Source organism: Diplotaxodon limnothrissa, linkage group LG3 (assembly GCF_057381915.1).
Source record: "Diplotaxodon limnothrissa isolate DT_005_m linkage group LG3, D_limnothrissa_male_GT1.1, whole genome shotgun sequence".
Lineage (NCBI taxonomy): Eukaryota > Metazoa > Chordata > Actinopteri > Cichliformes > Cichlidae > Diplotaxodon > Diplotaxodon limnothrissa.
The window spans coordinates 44446417-44473505 of NC_140598.1; the positions used below are offsets into that span (position 1 = coordinate 44446417).

General features: G+C 41.4%; 1 protein-coding gene across 3 annotated transcripts in view; it reads right to left on the reverse strand.

Annotated features, from left to right (window-relative positions):
- The window catches only part of LOC146636042 (phosphatidylinositol-binding clathrin assembly protein), a 107989-nt gene that overhangs the window by 51533 nt on the left and 29367 nt on the right, over positions 1-27089 (reverse strand). For all 3 annotated transcript variants that reach the window (XM_085349423.1, XM_085349422.1, XM_085349421.1), the window contains exons 3-4: positions 1209-1284; positions 881-983 (exon numbers count right to left, since the gene is read on the reverse strand). In XM_085349423.1, the coding sequence (XP_085205549.1) occupies positions 881-983; positions 1209-1284 (179 nt within the window). The remainder of the gene's footprint in view (positions 1-880; positions 984-1208; positions 1285-27089) is intronic.

Consider the following 27089-nt stretch of genomic DNA (forward strand, 5'->3'; position numbering starts at 1 on the left):
CTTTCACTTGAAAACACAGGGCTCCAGGGAGGCTGTAAAGCTTTAGCTGAGGGATTAAAATACCACAAATGAAGTGTCATAATCTGCATATGACGGCTGCAATTAAAGGTTTAGTTGAGAGAGAGGAAAAAAAGAACAAACCCCCCCCCAAAACCCCTGAATACCCCATAAATCTCCAGTTCCTCTAGTGGCCATTTGAGTGGGCCCAAAAAATGAGACTTTCACGTTAAGATATTCAACTTTAAAGCAGACGTAAACATGTTTACAGCCAGATACAGAAACATTTTTGGGCCCATTGTTATTCTCCTTTTATATGCTTCCTACATAGTTTCATTCTCTTGGTGAAATACTGCGATTCCAATTCATTCAGTATTTTTCTAGAATTTATTATTATCAATCACTCAGCTCCAGCTTTCAGGAGCGGAAGTCCATTTTCTTTCCCCAATGTGCAGTCTATGAAAACCACAAATCTACTCAAGTTGACTGAAAACTATCTGCAACTTGTGTTTCAAGTGCTTGTTTTTTCCCGTCCTAATTCTAATTGCTTATTTCTTTATTTCAGCAAGCTGGATGCAACATTTTCGCTTTTCCCTTTCTGCAATATTTCACATGCATCCAACAGAAAAATGTTCAGTTTTGTCTGAAATGTCTTGCAGGATAAACTCTAAAGAAAACAAAAAAAAAAACAAAAAAAAAAACAAAAAAAAAAAAAACAAAAAAAACTTTGTTTGCTGTCCAAGTTTGAGGTTTTGCAGAGAAACTGCTAGTTCTGTCTTTGTCTACTGCTTCTCTCTAAGTGCATTGCCAAAAGATAAACACAGTGTGACAGTGTGACAAGATAAGTGTGAAATGAAGAGTAAAGATGACAGTGTGTGTGTACCCTCTCTTCATCTTGGTGAAATCCACAGCCACCAGTCTGTAGGACATGGCCTTCTCATTCAGGTAGCGACTGTATCGCCTGATGAAGGTTGACATGTCATAACCTGGTGGAGCAAAAAAAACAAACTGTCAGAGGGAAAGAAATATCCTCAGTGTGAGTAATAAATAATATTTTGACACTACTTTTGACTTTTAAACACTTTCTTCTTAATTATCAGAAACATTATGGTGTTCAGAGTGATGTACCTCGAGGCAAATCAACCCCATCTGGTTCTCTGAAAGGAAATTGTGCTGTGAATGATCTTCACAGGGGTTTGTGTGTGCTTTACCTTGCAGAGCTCCCTTATCCAGGAAGTTGTTCAGGTTAAACAGAGTGTTTCTGGAGGCCAGGTACTGGATGAAACGCTGCAATAAGAAAAACAAAAGTTAACACTTGATTGATTTAAGGCTTGCAAAGTGCAAACTTAAAAATAAAACAAATGAACCCAGACAAAAGGGCTGGATTTACTGGAGTTTTGACAGATACATTTCCCACTGCTTAATCCTTCGATGGATGCGTTTTTCTTGGGAATCATCTTGGAATTATTTCAGTTACACCGCATTTGTTAATGTGGTTGCTTGTATGAATCCCAGATGGTTGAAAAGGCTGTGTGCAAATGAACCAAAAACACTTACAGTAAGAGTCTGGAAATGGACAGTGACATAAGTTTGGTTCTGTAAAACAGATTTGAACTGAAACAATCCAACATAACTAAAGTGTTGATTCTCCGCTTCAGGTTTAAGTGGCGGAATAAAAAAATACAGCTTCAACCATTTAGAAATTCCAGCCTGTCTTTTATACACAGTCCCCACTATTTCCAGAGACTGAAATCTAATTGAACAAATGAATAATTTCCCATCACCAGTTAATGCAATATTGAAGCTTAGTCCCTTGAATCAAAGCTGAAAGTCAGGACTTTAGTTGCATCTTCATTGTTTCTTCACAAATCAAATGTGCTGGCATACAAAGCCAGACCAAAGCCTTTACCTCAAATCTCTACAAAATCAACACTGAGCATATGTACAGCTGGATTGCACTGCATATCAGTAAAGCATAATGCTGATGCACGATCTGTGAGGCTACAGTTGGACAAAGCGGAGCATGGTGACATGTTCAGAGTGTCATCTATGCTACAAAAGCGCCCACACAGCTACGGGCTGATGGGGATGTCACAGAGTTTAAAGACAGTTGGTCCTAAACCAAGTCAACAAATTGAAATTATGACCTTGTCAAACTAAGGGGTGGCGCTCTGACAGAACACAGAGCCAAATTAGAAAGACTGAGGAAAGCCCACAGATGATGCAAAAGACGCACACAGTTACTGAAGTCCTGTTTTAAAACCCCAAGATGAGTTTCTGTCATCGTGATCTTGGTCACGGAAAAAACCAGATGTGACGAGGAGGGACTGGTCTGAACGTGAAACCACTTGAGAAAAATAAAACTACAACAATCGATTAATCATGGCATGAGCAAGATTTACAAAATAGATTTCAGTAGGTCCTAAAATTAACGATCCCATAAATTCAGCAGCTAAGTGTTTACAAAGGTCAGGTCAATAAAACATTTTCTCATAGATTTCTATAGGACCAGACGTCTCTTTCCAACCCCAGCTATCATCACCTGGTGGCCTGCACAGGGCACTTGTGCACTGGCTTCATTTTGACACCTCAGTTTGAAAAGCTTAGAGTGTTGTTGTCACCCTGCTGGGCGAGGGGGCAGGCAGGCAACTTTGGGAACATAACTGGAGAACTAGCTGACAGGATTTGGTAGCAGGAACTGACACCATAGATGTACCTACTAAAAATCTGTGACTTCAAGGTCAAAATCAGAGGTCAAGTTTACTGAAAACCTTGTGAATGCATTAGCTTGAAAAGCAGGCTCCACAGGATTTTTTAAAACCGTGCCACAGATGTATTTACTCAAGAACGATATCATCAAGTCCACTTTTCCTTTACCTTTATCTACTGACAATTTCAAATCAACCAACTACATAGTCCCCAAGTTGAGATTTTTATCTGGATATAAAGTATTACTGGAGTCATTAGGCTTCCTCCCCTGGAAACTTGAATATCTGCACATAACCTCTTCAAAAACTGGACAGAAAAACACTTAGTGCCATATTTGCAGCATGAATTCTCCTGTTATAAGGGCTATTTAAATAACTGGAGACATAAAACAGTATCTACCTAAACACACACACTAACCTCAGACAGATAACAGTTTAAACCCACTAAAAAAGGCTTATATGGAAGTCTCCTTTAATATCAAGTACACAGTGGTATCTGCTTTGACTCAAACACTTCACTGCGATGACCAAATACTCATGTTTTATTTGCCTCCAGCGCATGTAGTCTGTGTCTAAAAATTAACTTCTCTATTCTTGTTTCTTAGGATTCCTTTAGAGTAGCTCACACAGAACTGGCAAGAGGAAGCAAATCATTAACCTTTGGGAAGCAGGAGAGGGTTGGCAGCACAATATAATAAACGATTATGCAAACAGCCCTTTGCAAATGAGATCAAATCTTGAGCTAAAAGTCCTCTCATGACAGTGACAAATCATGTCACTGCTGCCATTTAGACTTTCTTGACAGCTTTGTTTATATTTGAACATTTTCCCACTGCAGCGTGACGTAAAGAAACCTGATCCTGCCAACTCTTAAATACTAGTCGCTTGTTCTTTTTGACAAATCTGATGTCACCGAGCAGGTGTGGGAAGCCTTGTACTTTCCATTTTCCAGGAAAGGTTTTTGCACAGCATGACTGCTTTTTCTCTCGCACCTGGGAGCTGCTACTGTCCGCTGCTGGTCAGCTAACTTTGTTTCTTGCTTTTTCTTCTCCCTATGTGAGAGTTTCTGAATGTTGAAATATTAATAATGTGCAGCACTTTATTTATTCACTTTCTAAATCTTTGATTTTTCTGGCTAGAGCTGAATGAGCCAGACTTTTGGGAGGACCACAGTCTCCGAGTAGGTCCTGGCAGCTCATGCATATTTACTTTAGGAGAAAAAAAAAAAAGGTCTCAATCAATCTGGCAGAGAGCAACAAACCAGTGTTACTGACTTCCATTGCAAACAATCCCACTTTAACCATTATGTACAAGCTGTCCTCGACTTCAGACTTGACTTGAGAATTAGTAAGGTGCTGTCCAGCTAAGCCCTGTGCGGCTGTAAACCACAAGTATGTGCATTGTGGAAGGAGTCTTGGCTATTATCCACAGTTCTGGGAACTCAGGCCTCGGGCTTCCTGAAAGCATCTTAACTTTTAAGGCCGTCTCTGTCCAACTGACTTAAAATGATCTGAGATTTACCAGTTTGCCAATTCCCTATCTGGCAAATAACCAGCCCTGACTGGCTGGTCGGAGGATCTAAGAGAGGGTGTGTGTGCATGTGCGGTTGTGAGCACAAACACACTTGCAGGCATGTGTTGGATTCAGCTGCACTGATGTTTCCAAGGCCTCTGGGACTGTTTAAAAAGGCATAAAGAATGTGATTTGGTTCTTGTCCTTTTTTTTTTTTTGCCTGTGTGCACACACACACAAACCCCTATTCACACTGTAGGGATTCAACTTCCATCTGATAAGATAAGATAAGATAACCTTTATTAGTCCCACACGTGGGAAATTTGTTTTGTCACAGCAGGAAGTGGACAGTGCAAAAGTTATGAGGCAAAAATTAGAATACAATAAGAATAAATACAGTACACAGCTGTACAGAATAGAATAAAATAATATACTATATACAGTAGAATAAAATAGAATAAAAATATACAATAAGATAAAAATAGAATACGAATGCTATATACAACTGAGTAAAAATACAACGATGCCAGAAAAGATTATTGCACTTAGTGTTATTGCACATGTGTGGATGTGTGTGTTTGTTCAGTTAAAGTCTTTGTTGTGGAGTCTGACAGCAGTGGGGAGGAAAGACCTGCGAAATCTCTCCGTCCCACACCGTGGGTGCCGCAGTCTCCCACTGAAGGAGCTGCTCAGTGCTGTCACAGTCTGCTGCATGGGGTGGGAGACGTTGTCCAACAGGGATGACAGCTTAGCCGCCGTTCTCCTGTCACTCACCACCTCCACTGGGTCCAGAGGGCATCCTAGAACAGAGCTGGCCCTTCGGATCACCCTGTTCAGTCTCTTCCTGTCCCCAGCAGAGATGCTGCCGCCCCAGCAGACCACACCATAAAAGATAGCAGAAGCCACCACAGAGTCATAGAAGGTCTTCAGGAGTGGGCCCTCCACTCCAAACGACCTGAGTCTCCGCAGCAGGTACAGCCTGCTCTGCCCTTTCCTGTAGAGGGCGTCTGAGTTATGAGTCCAGTCCAGTCTATTGTTCAGATGAACACCAAGGTACCTGTAGCTGTCCACAGCCTCAATGGAGGCTGTGGACAGAAATTCAGTCCCCAACAACTTAACCATTGATTTGGAGATTTTCGGTCTGGTATTGGAGGGATGTTACGGTCACCATTAAAGTTTAAGTTGAGGTCAAGGCCAGGAAGCTGCAGGGTAGTTAATGTAAGAATAGCTTAGACTGGCATCAAAATAAGTCTGACAACATCATTGGGTTATTCCTGACAAAGTCTGACATGTTTAATAAAAAAATGAATTAACAAAAAAAAGTTAATTAATCTGCCCGCTATTGTTTCAACCAGTTAATACTTTGCCTATGAAAAAATCTACGTAAAAACTAAAACTAAGCTGATAAAATTTGGGCCCATCTCTCCTTTGTGGACTGCACTACATCCAAGCATGGCTGCTGCTCGATTGCTTCCGGGAAGTGCTGAGACACTCATCCACTACTGAAAATAGACTGAGCGATACGGGGACAAACTTTCAGAAATGCATTTCCTTCAAATAGATCTTGTTAACCAAAGTCTTTGTCTCTCTACCTCAGTTACACGGACCTAGAGACTGGTCCGCAACCATCTGGAAACCTCTCGAAGGAAGTGAAAAATGTGAATTTCCCAACCACTTGGCAAGTGGCTGCTGTAAAATAAGCTGGAAGTCAAAACTGCAACAGATTAAAATCTAAAAAGCCGCCCTACAACAATGCAACTTCAAGGACAGAACAGCACTTGAACATTTCAGCAACCCTCTGTAACGTTTAATGGAGAGCAGATTTCTGTTGCATTGTGAATCGTTTTCGACAGCGATGAGGTCTGCTATCAACATTCATGTTCTTCACATGATGAATTTCTTTGCGGTGCCGTTATCAGACCGTAATTTGTCTTTTTCAGTAGCAGGCTGAATGGCTGCAATGTCATTTCACTTCCCATGAGCATCTCTGGCACATGCCAAGCATTATACCTGCTTAAATTCAGGATGCTGCCATGGTGATATTACCACTTAGCTCAAAGCACAGCTGCGCTTAAATAGAGTCTCACAGAACCACTTGCATGAATGCAGACTCGCTCTTGCTGCTTGCTGAATGGCTTTCAAATTGTTGTTTTCTTGTTTTTGTTTTTCCTGGTGATCCACAAACAGATTGAGCCTTTCAGCTGAATGCGTGTCCCTACATTATCCACGAAAGTACTCAGAAAATAACAGAAAGGACAGGATACTGTCCTTGGCTTTGTTTTTGTGACGCCGTTTAGTATTCTGGTCGAGTCGCAATGAACCGAGGATAAAAATGAAACTTAGACAAGATGGTCACAGAGATAAAGAGAGGAAACAAAGGAGAGATGGCAAGAAAAAGAGCTCATAAACTTCATAAGCTCCCTTTCTCTGCCTCTTCTTGTGCGCCAACTGCTTTCTTCCTCATCAAAAGTCCATTTGACGACAGCCTGCCTTTCTCCCTCGGTCTCACATACAGAGGCGGAGGCAGAGAGAACCCACACAAAATGCATGGATATGGTTAAAAGGAGGGGGAGAAAAAAAAAATCTATAAAAGGGGAAGAAACACTTGGTGCAGAGAGAGACAGAGTGGGAGATTCGGAAACCCGCTGAGCCCCAGATTATTCAGCAAAGACAGTTCCAAGAAAAAGACGCAGAGATTCAGATTTAGAGAAACGGTCTAAGAATAGAGGAGACAGTGAGACGATGCATAGACACTAGATGGTGGAGAAGCAGGTCGGCACTGCTTGTCAAATAATTCATGTTAGCATATCGGAGAACAACCTCATGCATTATTGATGCATTCAGATCACGGCTATACTCCCTGCCTCCCCTCCACCTCTACAGTGCAACATACAGAGCTACCACACGTCTTCCTCTCTAATCCATTTCTCCACATCCGACCCTCGAGAGTACACAAGTTGCTGGTTTCCGTAGAAACACCATGGCGTCTATGCTGACCTAAAGCATGCTTTTTTGTGTGCATGTTTTCTCTTCCCTCCATTAGTCAGGTTATGTGTGGAGTAGATGCCAAGGCTGGAACTTTGTAGATAACAGGACCAAACTGCAGTAAATTTAAACTGACTTATTGAGCCCTGTAATATTTTACTGATTTGTGTGTCTGCCACAGAAGCAGTACTCAATATATAGACAAACATGGTCGTAACCTACAGAGTTTCAGTGTTTCTCTGTTTAGGGTCTTTTGTTTATTCGAGTAAAAAATGCCACTGCGCACGATCTGCTAGTGGACAATCCTCTCACTCTTACATTAGAAGAACAGTCAAAGCTAACCATGTGACCCTGACCATTCCCTACTTGTTTCGGTCGGTAGGGATTTTATCAGACTTATCAGTGGGATATCAGAATCTTATCCCACTGGTAGGACATACTCCAACTCCATCATCTTGGACTGCAGCTGGTGGCAGCACTCCACGTATTGCTCTGGAGATCCATTGCGAGCTCAAGGCCAAAGGGTCACTCTAACCATACCCATAAGCAGATGTGGTGCCGATTCACGTGCTGCTACACCAAGCTCGCTGAAGCTGCCGAGCAGAAGAAGCACTAGCGTAACCAGCTGGAGTCCCAGATGGTGGAGCTGGAGTTCACCGAATCTATCGCTCAATTATCCATTTGTCACCAAGTATTTGCAAATAAAACATTTGCAGAGAAGAAACGTAGGAGCACAATTACATATATATACTAGAGATGGTCCGATATTACGTATCGGTCCGATACTGACCTAAATTACTGGATCAGGTATCGGAGACAAATAAAAAATGTAATTCTATCCATTAAATATCACAAAACTTGCGACATGGCTTAACTCTGCTCATAACCGTAGCACGTTGGAGCAGTATGCGTCACGTGATAGAGCGGCTGTGGCATGCGATACCTGTCAGCGGTCTGGTTGAGCATTTGGAGCCTCGCTACCAAACCGGCATTTCATCTCCGAGGAAGTTATCCCAGAGAAGTAAAGCAAGTGTGTAAGTCCATCTCTGAATGTTTGTTAAGCATTCCCGCGTTAAGCTTAACAACTGATATATGGAGCGACTGCCTCTTCTTGCTGCTACTTCAATCATGAAACTGATCAATGATCAGCTGATCGGCTTTTCTGTTGCGAGTCCGTCTCTCTTGTTTGTTTATCGCCCACTTCAAGCCAGAAAGAGGAAACCAGCGGCTGAACAACAGCAGCACGTTTAAGCTTGATAAGCTGTTGTTAGAATTTATTTAATATTACTTTCTACACCAGGATCTTTTTCTACGCAGTTGACGGCTGGTAACTGTGCAGGGGCGGATCCAGCAAAGTTTAGCCAGGGGGGCCGATAGGGCATGAACAGGGAAAAGGGGGCACAAAGACATACTTTTCTTTCTTATTCTCATTTAAAACATCTAGCTTTTAATAAATAATTATCTGAAGCTTACACCCAAAGTTTTAATCTGGTGTAAAATGTATAGAAGTCCATTACTGTATATAGTGACTATTAAGTCTAATATACCCTAGTAAGCTATAGTACTTTTTCCTTTGGGAAGATACCATCTGTGCAGTCTGTTATACCTGTATGCAGTCTTTTTACATACAGGCATAACAGAATAGCTTTAGTGTTTGTTTGTTTTTAAACTTGAGTATGAACTTATACAAAATGCAGAAAGATATAAAAAAAACAAAACAGTTTTATTGATTAAAACACTATATCGGATTCATATCGGTAGATATCCAAATTTATGACATCGGACATAAAAATATCGGACAAAAAAAAAAAGTGGTATCGTGCCATCTCTAATATATACCACCCACCTACTACAAATGTGACTGAAACAACAGGCAAACACAGCAAAGCGTTACTGAAATTACGTCCTTGCCTGTAAAGTGGAGCTAATAAAGCATGGTTTATTAGAATACAGCATGATGTTCATCTAAATGTTCTGTAAATTAAGGTCCGATTCACCCCAAAAGAATTCTGTTAGCCCAATCCAGATACCTGGGAATTCGAAGGGAAAGTGGAAAACTTGAAAATTAGTAAGAAAATTAGACAGCATACACATACACACTTCCTGTTCTTGCCCTCATAATTCATTAGGTTCACTCTGTGAAACTGTTCAGCTACTAAATCTGGAATTCCTTTCAATAATAATTCTTTCAATAATATGAATGAACTGAAAGTATTGTGACAAATAGGTGGTATTAGATTTGGTCGCTGAAGTTTTCAGTTTGATGTTGTCTAGTAAATCCAAAAAATATGTCCAAATAATGGACATGTCATTTTTATTTGGCAGAGTTGCACAGTCGGCTCGGCGTTTCCCTGTTACAGACCTGACAGAGTGTCATGTGACAAAATACTCTGTGCTAGGTTTTAAAGAGTAAAGGAAACACTACAGGGAGTATTAACAGAACTTGAAATCAATTTCATTTTAATCTCCGAGTGCGATGTTAAAGGCAGTTGAGAAAACAGTCAAATCCAGTTCGATTTCTCACCTTCAGCTATTTAGACAACCAGTGTAGGTTTGGAAAAACTCAAAAATCTACCAAAATGTATACCAATTCCAGAGGGCAGTGCTGTCAAAACATTTGATTTTCAGATTAGAGTTCAAGTAAAGTTCAAACTTTAACTTTTCTGTATCTAAATAAAATAAATAATGGTGAATTGAGGCTCAAATCCAGAAGCACTAATCTGCCAACAGACCCTTTTCATCTTGTCTCCCTTTGGCATTACAAAAAAAAAAAAAAAAAAAAAAGAAGTAAAAATTAAAAAATAAACCGGCCTGGTTGGTAGACACGAGTGTGCTCTGTGCAGCTTACTGAGATCACCTTATATGATATCAGTGAAGTTGAAAGATTTACTGCTCATCTCTTTGTGAAGCTGCCAATGTGTACAGAGAGTCAATGAACAACCACGTCAGCCGGCACAGGAATCATTGATCCTTGTAGTGAAATCTTCTCTACAGCTTTCAGGCCCAGTACAAACAGCTTTGGTTATTTTGGATTTACTTTCTGGCTTTAGGGCTACTTCAGCCGGGAGGAGGCAGTCTGGAGTGTCTGACTGAAATAAAGTAAAAATATATATATATTTTAACACCTGTTTGTAGAGAATAAAAAAAAGAGGCAGTTAGGCGTACTTATCGGCAGACTGAGTTCAGGGAGTCCACGGGGGAATTATTTTTGGCTGCTGTGCTCAATTTGACTTTCTGTGAAAAACACACACATGCACAAAATCGTCAGAACTGACTGCAAGCCCAGTTCCATGAAAGGTGGTGACTAACACACGAAGAATGAGTCGTGATCGGGCTGCGTTGAATGAAAGCTGCTCTTATGCAAGCACAGAAACGCATGGGAGGGAAACAGACGCGTGGACATGAGCACACGCGCACACACAAAAAAAGGCCTGCTACTAGTCCAGATCTTTCCCAGGATTCTGCTCCCTTCTTCAATTTCCTCCTCCTCCCTTTTTCTCCAACCCTATATTTCTCCTTCTCTTACGCAATCAACCATTTAGCCTCCAAATCCAATCAAAGTGTGAAAGGAACTGAGTCACAAAGACACGTCGGGTGGGTGATTAAGGGATAGGATTAAATACATCTATATATATTTATTTCTCCGCACTTAAACTTTTGTGGCTGCAGATCTGTTCGTGCCTGTGTGTGATAGCATTGCCTACAAGGTGACAAGGCTAATCGTGTGTGGGCTCCTCGCCTCACGGGAACAGTCGTGTCTTGGTGGATGATGAGTATGTCTGGGAGGTCAGTGAGGAAGCCAAGCAACATGAGTCACCGTTTGAAACACCGACCTGAATACAGTTTTCAGGAGCAACTTAATTTTCCTGACGTTTCTCTGTCGGGAACTACGAGTGCAAAGAGTGTCGTAGCTGGGATAGTCTCACACTTCCTCCAGCGGGTCTATCCAGAGCTGTTCTTTGTACTCAAACTGAGGAGTGGAAACATCATTCAAGCTAAAGTTCATTTTCTCAGCAGACATTGTTAGGTAACGGAGCTCTTCTGAAGCTCAGAACTGCACAAAAGTTTGAAGAAAAAAGCAACAGAGTTTGTTTTATTAACACGATAACTTTAAAAAGAAGTTACCCGTGAATCTCAGCAGTGCGTCAGCAAGAAGCGCCCAGTCGTTGAACTGAAAGCCGTGCCGGTGTGTGCAGATAACTAAGACTCTACTTTGTAGGAACTTGATCAATTCATCTCCAGATACTGTTCGGGGTTAATTTGATGCACAACAAGAGACCATATTAACTCTTTGCCTCATAAAGGCAAGAGCATACCCTTAATGAGGTGTTTTGAAACCTCAGTATATATCGATAAAGACGTGGTTTCAGAGTTGTTCCAAGGGTAGCTGCATAGACAGAGACAACTCTCATGAACTTGTTCAGGGAATGCAACAACTGTCAGCCAGGCTCTACTAGCCATCCCACAGTCTCTTGGTTTGAGGACTAAAGATGATGGGGAGCCTTTTCTGTTAGGATGGCCACTCTCTGGTACAATCTCCCTGAGAATCAGATCAACGCAGACCCGCTCGCCTTTTAAAATCACTTCTAAACACGTTTCTATAAGCACAGTTTCTCAGTGCTTCCAGTTTGAGCTACTTTTATTTTGTAATCCTATTTAGTGTCACCATCTCTTCCTAGTGACTACCCTGCATTATTTTATATTATTTTTAATTAGTTTATGTTGTTTTGCTTCTATTTTCCTCGTATTGCTACTTTTCCTTTCTTAATGCTGTACAATTGTTAAGCGTGTCTCAGTTGCGTGCCATTTCATCAGTTCCATCTCGTCTTGTGAAGCACGTAACTTTGTTTTGAAAGGTGCTATATTAAATAAAGTTTATTATTATTTAAACTCTTACTTTGGGGCAAAGTCAGCAGAGGTTTGAAGCCGATTTCATCAGATCTGACTGCTGAATTTTTTATGTCACAGTGGGACTTTGTTAACCCCCATTGTTCTCCTCAGTCTTGGCAATTGAGACAAAGAAATTTATAATTCTGACACTCACATTGTTTCCAAATAATCCAGATGATCAACCTCCAAAATATAGGGCTATGATAGGGTTATGACTCAGAGGGTTAATGTAAATTAAAGGCACTTGCAACGACTTTAAATTATTTCAGGCGTCTGAGATGATATTGGACACCTGAGAACAAGCAAACAAACTTACGACCCATTTCAAAAGCTTGAAATCTTCTGTTACTCAACTCTGATGATGTATTACCTCCACTGCACCTTTAGATGATTTTGGTCTTCTGATGATTTGCTTGCCGAGGCTGATTTTTCATGGACTGCTTTACTTCTGGATCACTGATAACCACTACTCTCTAGTGATAAATTATTTTATCACTAAGTCATTAGACAGCACACTGCAGTCAAATGATTTCCGTTTTCTTACACCTCCCAATTTAATCGATAATCCTAGCTACAGTCGTCACTGCAGGTTTTAGTCACCAATACATTAAATTTAGACTGTTCTGGGGCCTCGAAGTATCATCTCCGATTTTCGCAGATGATGGTGTTCTGTTGCCTCCAGTTCACACTGGAGCAGTGTGCAGCAAAGTGTTAAGTGGTGGGAATGAGAGAGAGAGATCTGGGTGGGAAGCGAAGCTACCATCCTACCTTCACCTGTGGTCACAAGCTCTCGGAAGTACCCAAAAGAACAAGGTTGCGGATGCAAGCGATGGAAATGAGTTTTCTTTGAAGGGTGGCAGGCCTCGTCTGTTAGAGATAGGGTGAGGAGTTCAGTCACTCGGAAGCCACATCAAAAGGAGGCAGATGAGTTGATTTGGATATCTGGCAAGGATGCCTCCTAGGCACCTCCCAGGCAGATGCCTTAAGGGCAGATCCAGGACACGCTGGAGAGATTATCTCTCTCGACTGGTCTAGGAACAACTCTGCGTTGCCCCAGTAAAGCTAGAAGAGGTGGCTAGTGAGAGTGAGGCCCAGGCTTCTCTGCTTAGGCTGCTCCTGCACCTTCCATTTAGCTCTCATAAAAATTATGCATGCATCAATTTGTTGAGAGATGTATATGTGGCTAATAAGCGTCAACTCATTTTACATATGCGTGCCAGGTGTTACCAAATGCATTCAGTTTGTCAGAAATGTGTTCAAACCTAATAGAAGAGTACGGAGGTTTTTCTCTTTTAGCAAAACCAGGTTTCATAACAATAAATAAAAAATATACCAAAGACAAATAAAAAAAATTGTTACATCTCTTGAGAACTCTGCTGCTTTTTTGCTGCAAGAGCACATTGATGAGAGATCAAAAGCAGCGATAGAGTTAAATGTAATGTCTTAAGTGCAGTAACAGTATAGAGTGGTGGCACCAGCAGGGCTAATTACAGTCCTACTAATTAAACCTGGCACTTGAAGGGAAACTAGTGGAGAAAGAAAAAGCAAAAATCACATCTCACAGGCAGTGCTTTTTAGAGAAAGGGTGCAACAATTAGTAGGGATGCTGTAAAAACAAGATTACCTTAAAAAAAAAAAGCAGCTAAATAAGAGAGGTAGTACTCAGTGTGCACACTGCATGACTGGAAACGTGGGCTTCTGCCATTTCATGGAAGATTAGGAGCTTCACGACCAATTCACAAGCAACTGTGCCCACACACACACGTAAACGTGGATGCACTGTGGGTGTGTTGATGATCAGTGAAGAAGAAACAGCGGTGGTCTTTAATGGCGGTGTAGAGCTCATCAGGCCTTGTGTTAAGAGGGGTTTTCAGGACATAACTTAATGGTAATGATGTTTTTTGTAACAGTTGATGTTTGTGTGGCTGTTTGTCTTCATTTAAGATTTTTTTTTTCTTTTTTTAAATAGAGCTCTGGTAATACAAGAAGTGCTACACTCCCTTTCTGTCACACCAACCCTCTACATGTCCTTCACTCCATCCATTAATCTTCTCTGTGGTCTTCCTCCTGCCTGGAGTCCATACATCCCACCTTACCTTTCCTCTCACTGCCTCCTAACATGCCTACTCCGCCCTCCTCCTCTTCCTTTGTTTTTGCCCAACAGTAGTGCATTTCCCATCGGCAACCTGCTTGCTTGTCAACAGCACTGGAGACTGCCTGTGTTAACCCAGGCCTTGACTCATCTGATTTGGAAATCTCATTCTTGATTACACGTGTTTGATTTGAAAACATTTTAAGCCGGATTCTCTTCTTGATGCAACACTCCCTATTTATCCAAGCACAAGACTGGCACTAGTAAACTGGCTTGTGACCCTCCGCAAAGCTGCGAACCAACAATTGTTCATTCATATCTGCAGCTCACTGATCAAATATGGTTTCAAAACGCCGAGAAGGAAACAGTGAAAACACTCATCTCAAGCTTCATAACAGAACTTCAGAAAACAACCACCACAGACTGTTAGAGCATCCACATCAATGCCCCACTATTAAATTTTGAACAAGACCCTAAGGTCCTCATATGGTAAATGGACTGGTTCTTATATAGCGCTTTTCTACTCTGAGTCTACTCATCTCACTCTTGCCATTTCCTACTGTTAGCTTTGATAGCAGTAATTTTACCATAAATCACCCTCTCAAATAGGGATGTCAAACCAGTGAAACCAGTTAAGTTTAACCACACATGGAATCCTTCCGATATCTAAATAAAAAAATAAAAAAAGTGGCTCAAGTACAATAGTACATCTCAGTTTTTCCACATGATAAAGAAACACTGCTGTAGTAAATGGAAGAAGACTCTTAGTGTGACTCGCTGGGCTTAAATTGTAAGAACAATATATGTAAAGTTACTAAAGTTCTGCTTGCTCAGTGTTTGCCAATTTCTGGGGTTATTTTTGTATAGACGCACTATAAATCATAGAAATTTCTGTTGTTGATAGTGAAGAATATGGGAACCTGTTATTTAAATGCCCCTCCGCAAATCACTACCTTATCGTGATGGAGGGGTTTGTGTGTCCCAGGGATCCCAGGGGCTATGTTGTCTGGGGGCTTTTGCACCCTGGTAGGGTCTCCCATGGCAAATTGGTCCTGGGTGAGGGACCAGACAAAGAGCGATTCAGAAGACCCATATGAAAAGACCATTGAGGGACCAGTTCACCCTGCCCGGGACAGGGTTACCGGGGCCCCGCTCTGGAACCACGCCCGGGGAGGGTGCCCGAGGGTGAGCGTCTGGTGGCCGGGCCTTACGCAATGGGGCCCGGGCGGGTACAGCCCACTAAAGGGACATGGGCCCATCTTCCTGCAGACCCACCACCCGCAGGAGGCACTGTAGGGGTCGGGTCACGCAGGAGAGATTATCTCTTGGCGGGCCTGGGAACGCCTTGGTGTTACCCCCGATAAGCTGGAGGAAGGGGCTGGGGAGAGGGAGGGTTCTGGGCTTCTCTGCTTGGGCTGCTGCCCCTGCGACCCGGCCCTGGATAAGCGGAAGAAGATGGATGGATGTTATTTAAATGTTTATGTAATACTTGGTTACTTCAGTGTAATATGAAGGCCACAGAGGAGCTCTTTGTCACTAGGAAAGTTTCCAAAGCCCTCCAGCAGGCCAGATTGGAGTTGGGACAATTCAGAGGCCATGGTTGACGCCCCTAAAGCTGAGTCTCTTACTTCACCTCCATGCACATCTTTTCATCTCTGGGGGAGCAGGCTGAGGGTCGCAGATGCCAACAGACTTAATAAACTAATCCGTAAGGCCAGCAATATTGTGGGGATGGAGCTGGACTCCCTCAAGGTGGTGTCGGAGAGGCGGATGCTGTCCAAGATAAAGACAATGTTGGATAACACCTCCCACCCACTCCATGACATGCTGGTCAGTCACAGGAGCACGTTCAGTGAGAGACTGAGATTACCGAAAAGCACCACTGAACGACACTGGAAATCTTTCCTGCCTGTGGCCATCTCCCTGTACAACGCATCCACTTAACACACTGGTTACTGCTACAACTACACATGTTTCTTTTCCAGCTATTTATTTATGAGTGACTTATGTATATATTGTACTATTCTTAGTTAGTGTATTGTCCGTCTTGTCTTAATGTTGGTTTATAATGGAGCACTGTAACAAAAAACAATTTCCCCCAGGGATCAATAAAGTATTCTGATTCTGATCTTTTTAGCATACATGGACACACCTGCTATGCATAAGGCTACAGTTGGAAGTGGAATTAAAAAGAAAAAAAAATCAGCTCAGCATTATGTCAAATCAATAACCCGAGCCGCTATTGAACAGGGAAAAAGTGACAAAAGAAAAATAGATGCAGACACCACTGGCTGGGAGAATCTCTATTGAGCTCGTTGTAGCCTCCAAGTTTCTGGATGGCTGAATCTGCTGAGCGCAGTAGGAGGGCGGCACACAAACAAAACAAAACACACACACGCCCATTGCTTTCTTCTATTGATCACATAGATGCAGCCAATTTACTTGAGTTGGAAAAACTTGTTTATCTGCCTGAAGGAGCATAAAGAAGTTTGCAGCGCGTGTGTGGGTCACCCTGGAGTTTCCACCCTTTTTTTTTTTTAAAGATAGGATGTTTGGGTATAAGAGATAAGCGTGCACACACTATAGTCGTGTACTGCAATCTCTGTCTCTCCACTAATCATCTTTACTGCTGTGCAGGAGGAGCTGATAGGAAGCACATGTGCGGTGACTTTGTTCATGTGTGCATTCAAGCTTTTCAGATTATCACTAGTGACCCCTATCAAGAGTCACGGCGAGCTCTCAAAACGCAACACAAATAACATCCTCCCTCCCCATGATCTTCGACACAGTGCTTGAGTCAGCAGATTTCCACACCTCTCTTTCTGTCGTTTATTTTCCTCCCAGTCCGCACCGTCTCGCTCGGTCAAACGCCCGGCTTTCATAAGAACTCACAACGCCTCACCCTTTTGCTTAAATCTCTGCCACAGTCTGCGTCCTCGCCATCCCAAAGGGTGCTGAGGCACTGTAGTGCTCTAGTGACGTCACTAAAACAAATGGGCCGTTCACTATCTAGGACACCAGCGGCGGCGACTTGTAGTGTAACTTTGCACACAGTGTTTTCTCACTCCCCCCAGATCTCTTCCCATCACACACACACACACACACACACACACACACACACACACACACACACGAAAGGGAAAGCGGCGTGTCCTGCAACCATCAGCACTTTCACCGGTGTCCTCGCCAGACCGTCCCTGTCTCCTCTCATGTCCTTAATGACTCTCCCACTTGGCGTCCTCTCTCCCTCCCTCACCTCCCTACTGCCTTTCCTCCTGCACCGTCAATGCCCTCCATCCTACTCCAGCACCCTGTTTTAAAGCACAGAGCCACGGCCCTCCATCCTGATTCCTGATGCACTGAGGTGTAATCAATCAGACTGTGATTTTCCTAGCTGACACTTACAAGTATCCTGCCCTGAAGAAGAAATGATGATGGTAGTATTTTCTGAGTGTGTTGTCCTTGAAAACACGGGGGGGAAAAAAAGGTTTTCACAGCGGTGTGTTATACAGCACCTTGTGGTCCTGCAAATCTTTGTGCTGTGACATCTCTTGAAGTTGCAAAGAATAACTATGTGGGCTTTCAGAAAGGCTGTTACTTGTGGAAAATATTTAGTGTGACAGGTTTGGGTTGCTGGGGTTTTGATATTGTACTGTGTTTAAGAGAAAAACAAAATATGGAGAAAGAAAATGCTGCAAAAACTCACCCAGTAAAGCTACCTGTTGTTGTTTTTTTACCTGCACTGTTAGCAAATACCAATAATTCCCCAAAGTGCAATAAACAGTGGTTATCCCCTTTGCTTTAAAAGCAAAAAGATCCATAGTTCGAGATCAGGAGGTCACACACACCCAGCCTCAGGGAGGTCACAAGCTCGTGTACGCCTCGTGCCAAGAGGATACACCAACGACTGTGTACACAGTCATTTTTCTCAGGTAGTTAATAAGAACTTGGGTGTTCCTTTGACGTTTCTTGTGGTTTTAATTAAAACCTCTCAACAACCAAGGTACAGACTCTCCCATCTCACCTTAGGGCAAACAAAATGGAAAAGCCTGTTCTCATTCCAACAAATCAAATACCTGGCGTTTTATCAAAGCCGCTGAGTTCTCAGAGGAAAGTCCCGGGGCCCTTTGGGGTCCCATGCTGTGACGCACCAGGTTAGGCAATACTGAGATGGGTCTCTCTTCCAATCTGTCATATATGGCCTTTGGCCTTTTTAACCCGAGCTGCAATCTATTCCCAAACCTGACAAAGTACTTTTAGAGTCTAAACCAGTAACCAAAAGACAGTAAAAGACAAGTGAATATTACATGAATCAGCAAAATCAAAAGTATGCCGAGTACCAAACACCCCCTGAGGAAACAAACCGCTGCATGCTTGTTCTACCACCCAGCCCCCCTAAAGCATCATGAGTCTTTTAAAGAGGACCATCTCACTACCTGTAGTTGTTCAATATTGCTGTGCACAGTCTAAGGCCAAAACTAAAGCAGACTTCACACATGCATCTATCAAGCATCAGTATCTGACACCCTCAGATGGGAACAAGTTGGTAGTAGGATGCCTTTCTGCCTAACCTGGCAAAGTCTTCCTTTTCCATAAGTTTGTTATTACCAAGAAATTTGAGAAAAAACTGATATGATAAAAGACATACTTTTCTTTCTTATTCCCATTTAAAATGTCTAGCTTTTAATAAATAATTATCTGAATCTTACACCCAAAGTTTTCATCTGAAGTCCATTACTGAATATAGTAACTATTAAGTCTAATATACCCTAGTAAGCTATAGTACTTTTTCCTTTGGGAAGATACCATCTGTGCAGTCTGCAATTCTGTAGAAGAAAGATGTTGAATCTATTTAATTATTGTGGAAAAATAATTTATTTCTGTGTATTTTTTTATACACGTGCATTAAATTAAAGTCAATTACGTCGATTAAGCATCACAAGGCGGAGGGTGGTTCCCTATTTATTTTTTTTATTTATTTTTTTTTTTTTGAGTACGAGTACTTGAGTATGAACTTATAAAAAATGCAGCAAGATATAAAAAAAACAAAAAAAACAAAAAAAAAACAGTTTTATTGATTAAAAAAAAACACTATATATCGGATACATATGGGTATCGGCAGATATCCAAATTTATGATATCGATATCAGACATAATAAAGTGGTATCGTGCCATCTCTAATATTGACAGTACTAACAGTACTATAATGTCCCAAATCCTCACACGAGAAACCTTTTTTATCCGCATGCCTGCCTACTTTTGTGACCACACAGTTTTGCATTACATTGTACAACTCTATCTATATCTATCTATCTATCTATCTATCTATATCTATATCTCTATATCTCTATATATATATATAGAGATATATAGAGATATATATATATATCTCTATATATATATATAGAGATATATATATCTATATCTATCTATATATCTATATATCTATATATCTATCTATCTATCTATCTATCTATCTATCTATATCTATCTCTATATCTATATCTATCTATCTCTATATCTATATCTATATCTATATCTATATATATATATATATATATATATATATATATATATATATATATATCTATCTATCTATCTATCTATCTATCTATCTATATATATATATATATATATATATATATTCCACTGCAGGCAGCTGGAGACCCAGTGGCTAAGTAGTCATTCCTTACGTGGCCACTCGGACCAAGCGGACCATAGCAGGCTCCCGGTCTGATCACAGACTCACTGATGCTGATGACAATTATTTATTTAGTTTGTTGTGATAACGGTGTGTGGTTTCTGATCAATCGACTGTTTCTAGTGGAGGTTTCACATACTGAGTATTTATCCATTTGCATAATCACTAAAACACAAAGGATCAAAGAGCTGACACAGTAGCTAGCTTACATGCTATGTCACGTTGGATAATGGGTGCATTTGAGTTGTTTTTGGTCATTTCGTGTATACCCGAGAAGTATCTTGTTTTAGAATTGGCATGCTATTAAAATGACTGTCTTCATTAAAAATCTTAAAATAAAGTAAGCATTATCAGCGATAACTTTAGATCAATAAATGTGGGGGAAAATGTTTTTGGACAATCATTGGCTAGAAATGCTGGGAAAGATGAGAAATTCAGGTGGCTAGGGTTAGGGTTATGTGTCAGATACCCATTTGAACAAGATGCTTTTAGCCTTTAAAAAAAAAAAAAAAAAATCAATTTTAAAAACACTGACTTCTATATGACCCTCGACTCGCCATCTCTCTTAAGCACTTGCTTATTCTCGTTCATCTTTCTAACTATTCTCGTAATTACATGAACATAATTCTCTCTTCTTTATTTTCTCCTATGTCCTTCCTTTCTCTCCATTGAGTTTTATCCTTGATTAGGTGGTCTAAGCATTAAACGCTCCCAGGAGAGACTAACAGCCTCCCTGGAGGGAAGAGAGAGGAGGACTGATTGGGAGAGAAGCGATGGAAATTGGCTGTCTCAGCCATTGTTTGGGGTTTCCTGCTGGTTGTTTTTAGTACATATTGGCCCATCGTACAAAGGCTTGGAAAGCAGAGGCACAACAACTGAGACCAAAGTCAGACAGGCCTAGGCACACATCAAATCTCTGTCTGTGGTTAATGCTGAATCTAATCTATGCATTTATTAATTAGGAAAGTTCAGACTTTATCTGGTGCTGTGTGAGTGCCTGTCACGAACACCCAGAAGTAGAAACAATGAGGTGGGAGGGAGAAACTCCAAATACCACAGCTGTGTTTCTGCAAGACATACTCGCAAATTGGCTTTGTAGAGGCACAGAAGTGAAATCGTGATCAAAGATATTGACTGACTCTTGATCGCTTGCAAGATTCAGTGTCACCAGGGAGCGAGTCAGCACAGCTTCTGAGCAAGGCGGAAAAAACTGGAGGTGAATTGAATTGAATGAATATCAATACCCACCACACACCCACACAGAGAAAATGCACTTTTACTCTAATCACGATCCAAAAGCCCCCTTCACAAATATGGCAGCTGAGGCAAAGATGAGAAATTAAAAGTTAATTCACCTGCTATTTGCTCCGAATGGTAAATTCCCACATTCGATTTGAAAGCAAGGGCTGAATATATTACCACAGTAAAATGGGCAGCATTTAAAATGGCTGCACCCTACAACGAATGCAACAGCAGACCAAATTTAAATATGCTCAGATATTACGGTCTGCTGATTTACAGTTAGTTGAGCACAGATGCAGAGGAAGGCAAGGCAAACACTTGTAGTATCGATGTACCGCCGAGTTAAAGCAGAAACGACACGTTTTAAATGGTTTATAAAATACAAACAAGGTTAAAGTTCTCATATAGAGATTTTCTAATGTAGTTGAGCACTCAACACCACTACAAGCCTCATTCATGCAAACACATTCATAATCCCTCACATAAAACTGCCCCCTGAGATAACATGAGATGGCAGCTAAAGGATGCTTAATGACAAGTTCAGAAACACTGTCTTTCACTACCACCACCTTTATTTATTTTTGCTTCATTCCAGTGTTCCTGCTTCTGTACTCATGAAACATGTCCAATATATCGTGTTTTATTCATTCATTTATTTGCATGATTTCTGATGTTTAATCTGGCCAATTCATTGAACTGTAACATCTTCAGGTTAGTATGCAGGTAGTTTTAGGTAGTTGCTGCCAACAGTGGGCACATTTCCCGTGTTGTTCTGGCATCATCACAATAACGTTGGCCCAGGATCAATATTGCAACTGACCAATTGCACTTTAAGTCTTAATATTTGTTATATTTCAAAAATTAATAATCAAGTTAGGTTTGCTGTTAGTCAAATTTAGGTTACTCATGTTGGTTTGCTTCTGATCGTTTTCAATAGCTTTAGCTAACTTCTTAGCTAATGCTAACTAAATACTCAGACAACATGATTGGTCAGTTCCGGTCAGTCAGTTGGCCCAATGTTGCGCCCACACTGTGCAAGGAGGGAAAGTTCTGGTCTACCATGAATTACTATCTTTGTTACTGTTGAACATTTTCATTGGCATTTTTTATTTTTTAAATTCCCACCCCTCATTCTATTGAGTCCTGCACAACCAGCATCACTTCAGCATCCTGCTGCCGGTCTTAATTTAACTTCAATTTAATTTATCCAGTATAACTCCAAATCACAACAACAGTCACTTTAAGGTGCCTTATGTTGTGAGGTAAAGACCCTACAATAATACAAAGAAAACAGAAACCCTATGACCCTCTATGAGCAAGCACTTTGGAGTAGGAAGGGAAAACTCCCTTCTAACAGGAAGAAACCTCCAACAGAACCAGGCTCAGGTAGAGTAGGCGGTGAGCATATGAAGCGTGAAAATAGACTATTAATAGCAAGAAAAACACAAGCTATTAGTAACTGTTTGCTTCAGTTACACTTGAAATTCTGCTTGGCAACAGCACATTCATTGGCCTGAGCTGCCCAATTATTTTGCTGAAACATACTTTTTCTTCCCTTTACCTGTCATCGTGCTGCCAGTTATGTCACACCTAGCAGTGAAATTACGCTAAATTGTAACTGACTCATAAAACCTTAGAAAGCATAAAAATGCGACATCACCAATTGATTTGCAAAATCCACTGATGACTGTGCTGTTGTGAAAGCGGATGCGAGGAGTGAGGTGTGGATCAGACTGAAACCACACGCTCATTGTTAATGACTTGTCAGCCACAAGTCGTTTTATTCAACATGGACTTGAATGAGCATATCGGACGTGACCGCCATAAGCACTTTCCTGATGAGTTAATGGTCTAAGTCAGAGGTCACATCCTACAGACAATCTTTTTGCAACCGCCGGTATCGCACCGTGAATGTAGTGTGCTTTGAGCTGAATGGTGAGTTGTACATGAGCAACGACTGATCATTGTGTATGAAAAACAAATGTAGTCCCACAAGTAAGGAAGTAGTGCCAAAGCTAGTTTTTCACAAAAAGATCTCCCCTACAAGAAAAAAATGTTTTAATCTCAGTGAAGACCTTATGTGAAGGATTGTAGTACATGTTACTGCAGGTTCAACATTGCAAGTGACCAATCACCTTCTCCTGACATCATCCGCGACCTCGGAAAAAAACAAACGCCTTCAAAAAATCTACTTCACTTGCGAGGAGAAACCGCCTCTGTAAGGACAATATGTATAATGCTTACCGTTTATTAAAGACAATTATCCTGAAATGCAAAGAATTTAAGTTCCTGGATGGGCGGACAGAAGCGGTTTCTCTTCTCGCAAGTGAAGTAGATTTTTTTTAAGGCGGTATTTTCAAAGGCACAAAAGGGGGACGTCACAACAATGTGATTGGTCACTTGCAACGTTGAACCTGGATGATGTGGGAACAACACCGACACGAGGATATCAGATCATCCATTAATAAGCACAGCTCAGAGTACCTGGGAGACTAAATAATGCCCCCGAAAACCCAGACAGATGCAATTATTTTGGGATTAGCAGTTCTTTAAAACCAAGGAAATTACTTTTCAGGGTGAAACCTACATGATGTCATTTCCTTTTACATCAAGACTCACACCACTCGTCACGATCTTTACTACGAGATCGTTCGTCAGAAGCCGAACGTGGCCATCTTTAGTGTGCCAGACAAGCTGCAAGTGCTCAGCAGTGTTGATCTGAAGGGGAATGTACAGTCTATTGACCCCAATTCTGCGGGTCTTTGGTTTCTAATTTTACGGCCGGATTTCTCTCAGCTCTGACTGTAATGGATGGGACGACCGTGAGGGAGCAGGGACACCTGGCCGCTGAGCCCTAGTCAGCACCAGTGTCCTGACAGGTCTGATGAATGCAGGCTGATGAGTACACAGTCTTGTCTCTACTACAGCCGGAAGCCTCGCTCCACGGGGCTAAAGCAGGAGGAGTGCATCTCCCTACTATTAGCGATTCGGTGCATCACTCTTATTTTACACATTTAATAACCTCTCAACAAGGTCGTACAGGCAAAGCTAATCTAAAAAAAAAAAAACAATGCATTAACTAGTCTTTACATGCAAACACAAAAAGATGATGCCTATTACTTCAGTATTATGGCTCCATGATGGATTGGGGACAATGAAAAGGTGGAAAGACAGTAATATAAAGAAAGATTGATTAGATTTTTTTAAATATGCCACAGCAGAAATAAACACAGGAAGACACACTGACTGCAAGCTCTTCGTTAGTAACACAGAAATTAGAAACTAGTGTGCTGCTGCTATCACTGTAGGTGAGACGTCAACATCAAACGGGTTCCTTCTGACAGCGACAGCTCCGAGATAAATCAGCCTACAGTTCGGGAATACCTCTAAACCGCTTCCTGCTGCTCTGCAGTGACCTACTTAGCATGATTTGATTTATCAGAAATGTTGCAGGAATTTCCACAGCTTGAGCAATCAAACAGGATGGAGGTACCTGCTGATGTCTCTCTTAACTAAGGTCTTGACTTATTCTTTTTTTTTTTTTTTTTAGTGTGTCAGTTTGTCTCTGCTGCACTGGTGCTTTCAACGCAACAGCTAATTCTGGAGTATTGTGACTAATGCTCTGAACCTAAAATACTGCCAGTCAGGAAGAGGTTTCTAGCAAAACACCAAAAATGCAATTGCCTCACTCCCAAGTCTTCCTCATTTTTCAGAGGAACTTTAGATTGGCGCAATCAAACAATGCACCTCCAACAGGAAATGTTATGTAATGTGGACAAAACTGATCTTGGCAAAACAAGGAAGCGATGCTTCCCCATACTGACTGATATTGAAAGGAATGCGGTGCAGGGAGTGTCGGCGTTTGGGAGTGTTTGTGTACAAGTGCATGGTATTTTTTTTTGATCCTACAGTACACAGTGTATTTGCAAACAAGCTTAACTACCCACCATTTCATAGCTGACTGTTATCTACTTATATCTGATGGATGAAGAATGACAACAATCCACAGAGCGGCTTGCTCTTTTAGAGGAATCATTCGACATTTTAGAGAATTTCCTCATTTTCGTATTCTTAGCGAGAGTTAGTGGAGATTTATGTCACTTTGGCGTTTGCACAATAAATATGAGTAAGCGGCGTGCTAGCTAGCTTTCACAAAAAAACAGGAAAAAGGGGGAACCAACTATTCCGCCTCCGTCCAAAGTTAATCTACCAAAGCTCCCAAATTATCGCTACGCAAAAACATTGCATAACAGCAACAGACTGAGAGCTAAGCTAATAGCTTGGAAGCAAAACGTTTACATTTCCTAAACCAGGAGCGTGCAACATAAGGTCTGAGGCCAGAATTGGTCCAGCAAACACTCCAGTCTCACCCACTGTATAAGGGAGGATATAGATTTTCTTACATTTAACTGTATGTTCATAGGTTTTAAAGCTGTTCTAATGGAAAAGACCCCTCACCCCTACACCAAAATAATTAAGTGATAGACAGCTAAATGATAGAAAGGTTCCTTTTTTTCCACCATCTACTACTCAATTCAGAAAAGTTGCATTCAGCATTATGAAACTAGCAGGAGCATCAGGCAGGAGTTAGGGCCAGCTTTTGGTGCAGCACTGGTGTCTAAATAGCTTTCCACCAATGCAGAGGGAAGGATTCTGAGTATTTAACCATAGCAGAGGCAGAGTCGCTTTTGTGTGCAGTCCTTCTACAAGCCAACAACATCATCACCTCTGGGCATAGAGACAATCTTAGGTCAAAGACGGACATTTTTAAAGGTTGGTGTGAAACGGAAAGGTAAAAACCACAGCAGAGTTCACCACAAAGAAGGAGAAACTGCACTGGGTGTGACTTCCAGAGAACCACTGTTATTAATGATAACCACAACCGCCAAATGAACCTCATGCAGCGCTCCACTGCTATTTACTGCAAATGTGCAAGCTACTTGCAGCAAAAACAGTGATGAGACACAAACACACAGTGTCATGAACTATTATGCAGCACTGTGTGCAATCTGTGTAATGCATCTTATGCAACAACCAGCATATGCACTGCATGCATCAACAACAAAGGTGACTTGCATGCTTTTACCTGCCTCTGTTTTACACATTTTCTTTGTGCCATTACAGGATTTAATGATTGCTTAACTCAATAACAGAACATTTCACAGAAGCAAGTATCTTGGATTATGTCAGGTGGTGAAGAAGTTTGTCAAGCGAACCAACATTTCCGCTCGCATAATGTTGCTAGAGATAAACAAGATCTGGTTAGGTAGCCAGCTGTGACTTTTGTACACTGCATGAATTTGAAAGTGGTTGCATAGTTCTATTACCATCTATAAGATGAATATATTTACTACATAAGTAAATAAGTGACCTCTTTTTTTCCACAAAGAGGGGGGAAAAAAACAACACTTTTACCTGGACAAAGGATTGTAGTACATGTTATGGCAGTGCTTCTCAAAACCATTACTGGATGACCAGGGGAAAAAAAATATAAATAAAGTTAAGGCCTCAATCACACTCCAAAGACAGCAGCAATCAGTCACAATCAGTCTGATTGTGACACCCCCCCGCCCTGCCCGCAGTGATCAGCGGTTGCCAGATGGTTGACAACTGGTCTCATACAGATAGATCAACATCTCCAGCAGCTGGACTGAGAGTGATGAGTTGGAAAAATTACAAACTTAACACAAGTAGTGAGGATTTTGTCACCGTAGCAAGCCTTCTTGGCAAAAATCCTATACTGTTGGATAGCCAGTTTATTTCCCTAGCTCCTTAGCAAGGCAGAGCCATTCGTGCATCACTAGCAGTAAAGCATAATGCTTTTTTTTTTTAACTCCTTAAAAACATCACTGCAGCACATTCAAGGACAGAGCCTGGTCAGCACTCTCTGTGGGGCTTTTTCAGTAAGTAACAAACACACAACACTAGCAGTCGAGATTACAAGTTCTACAGTTTTAATCAT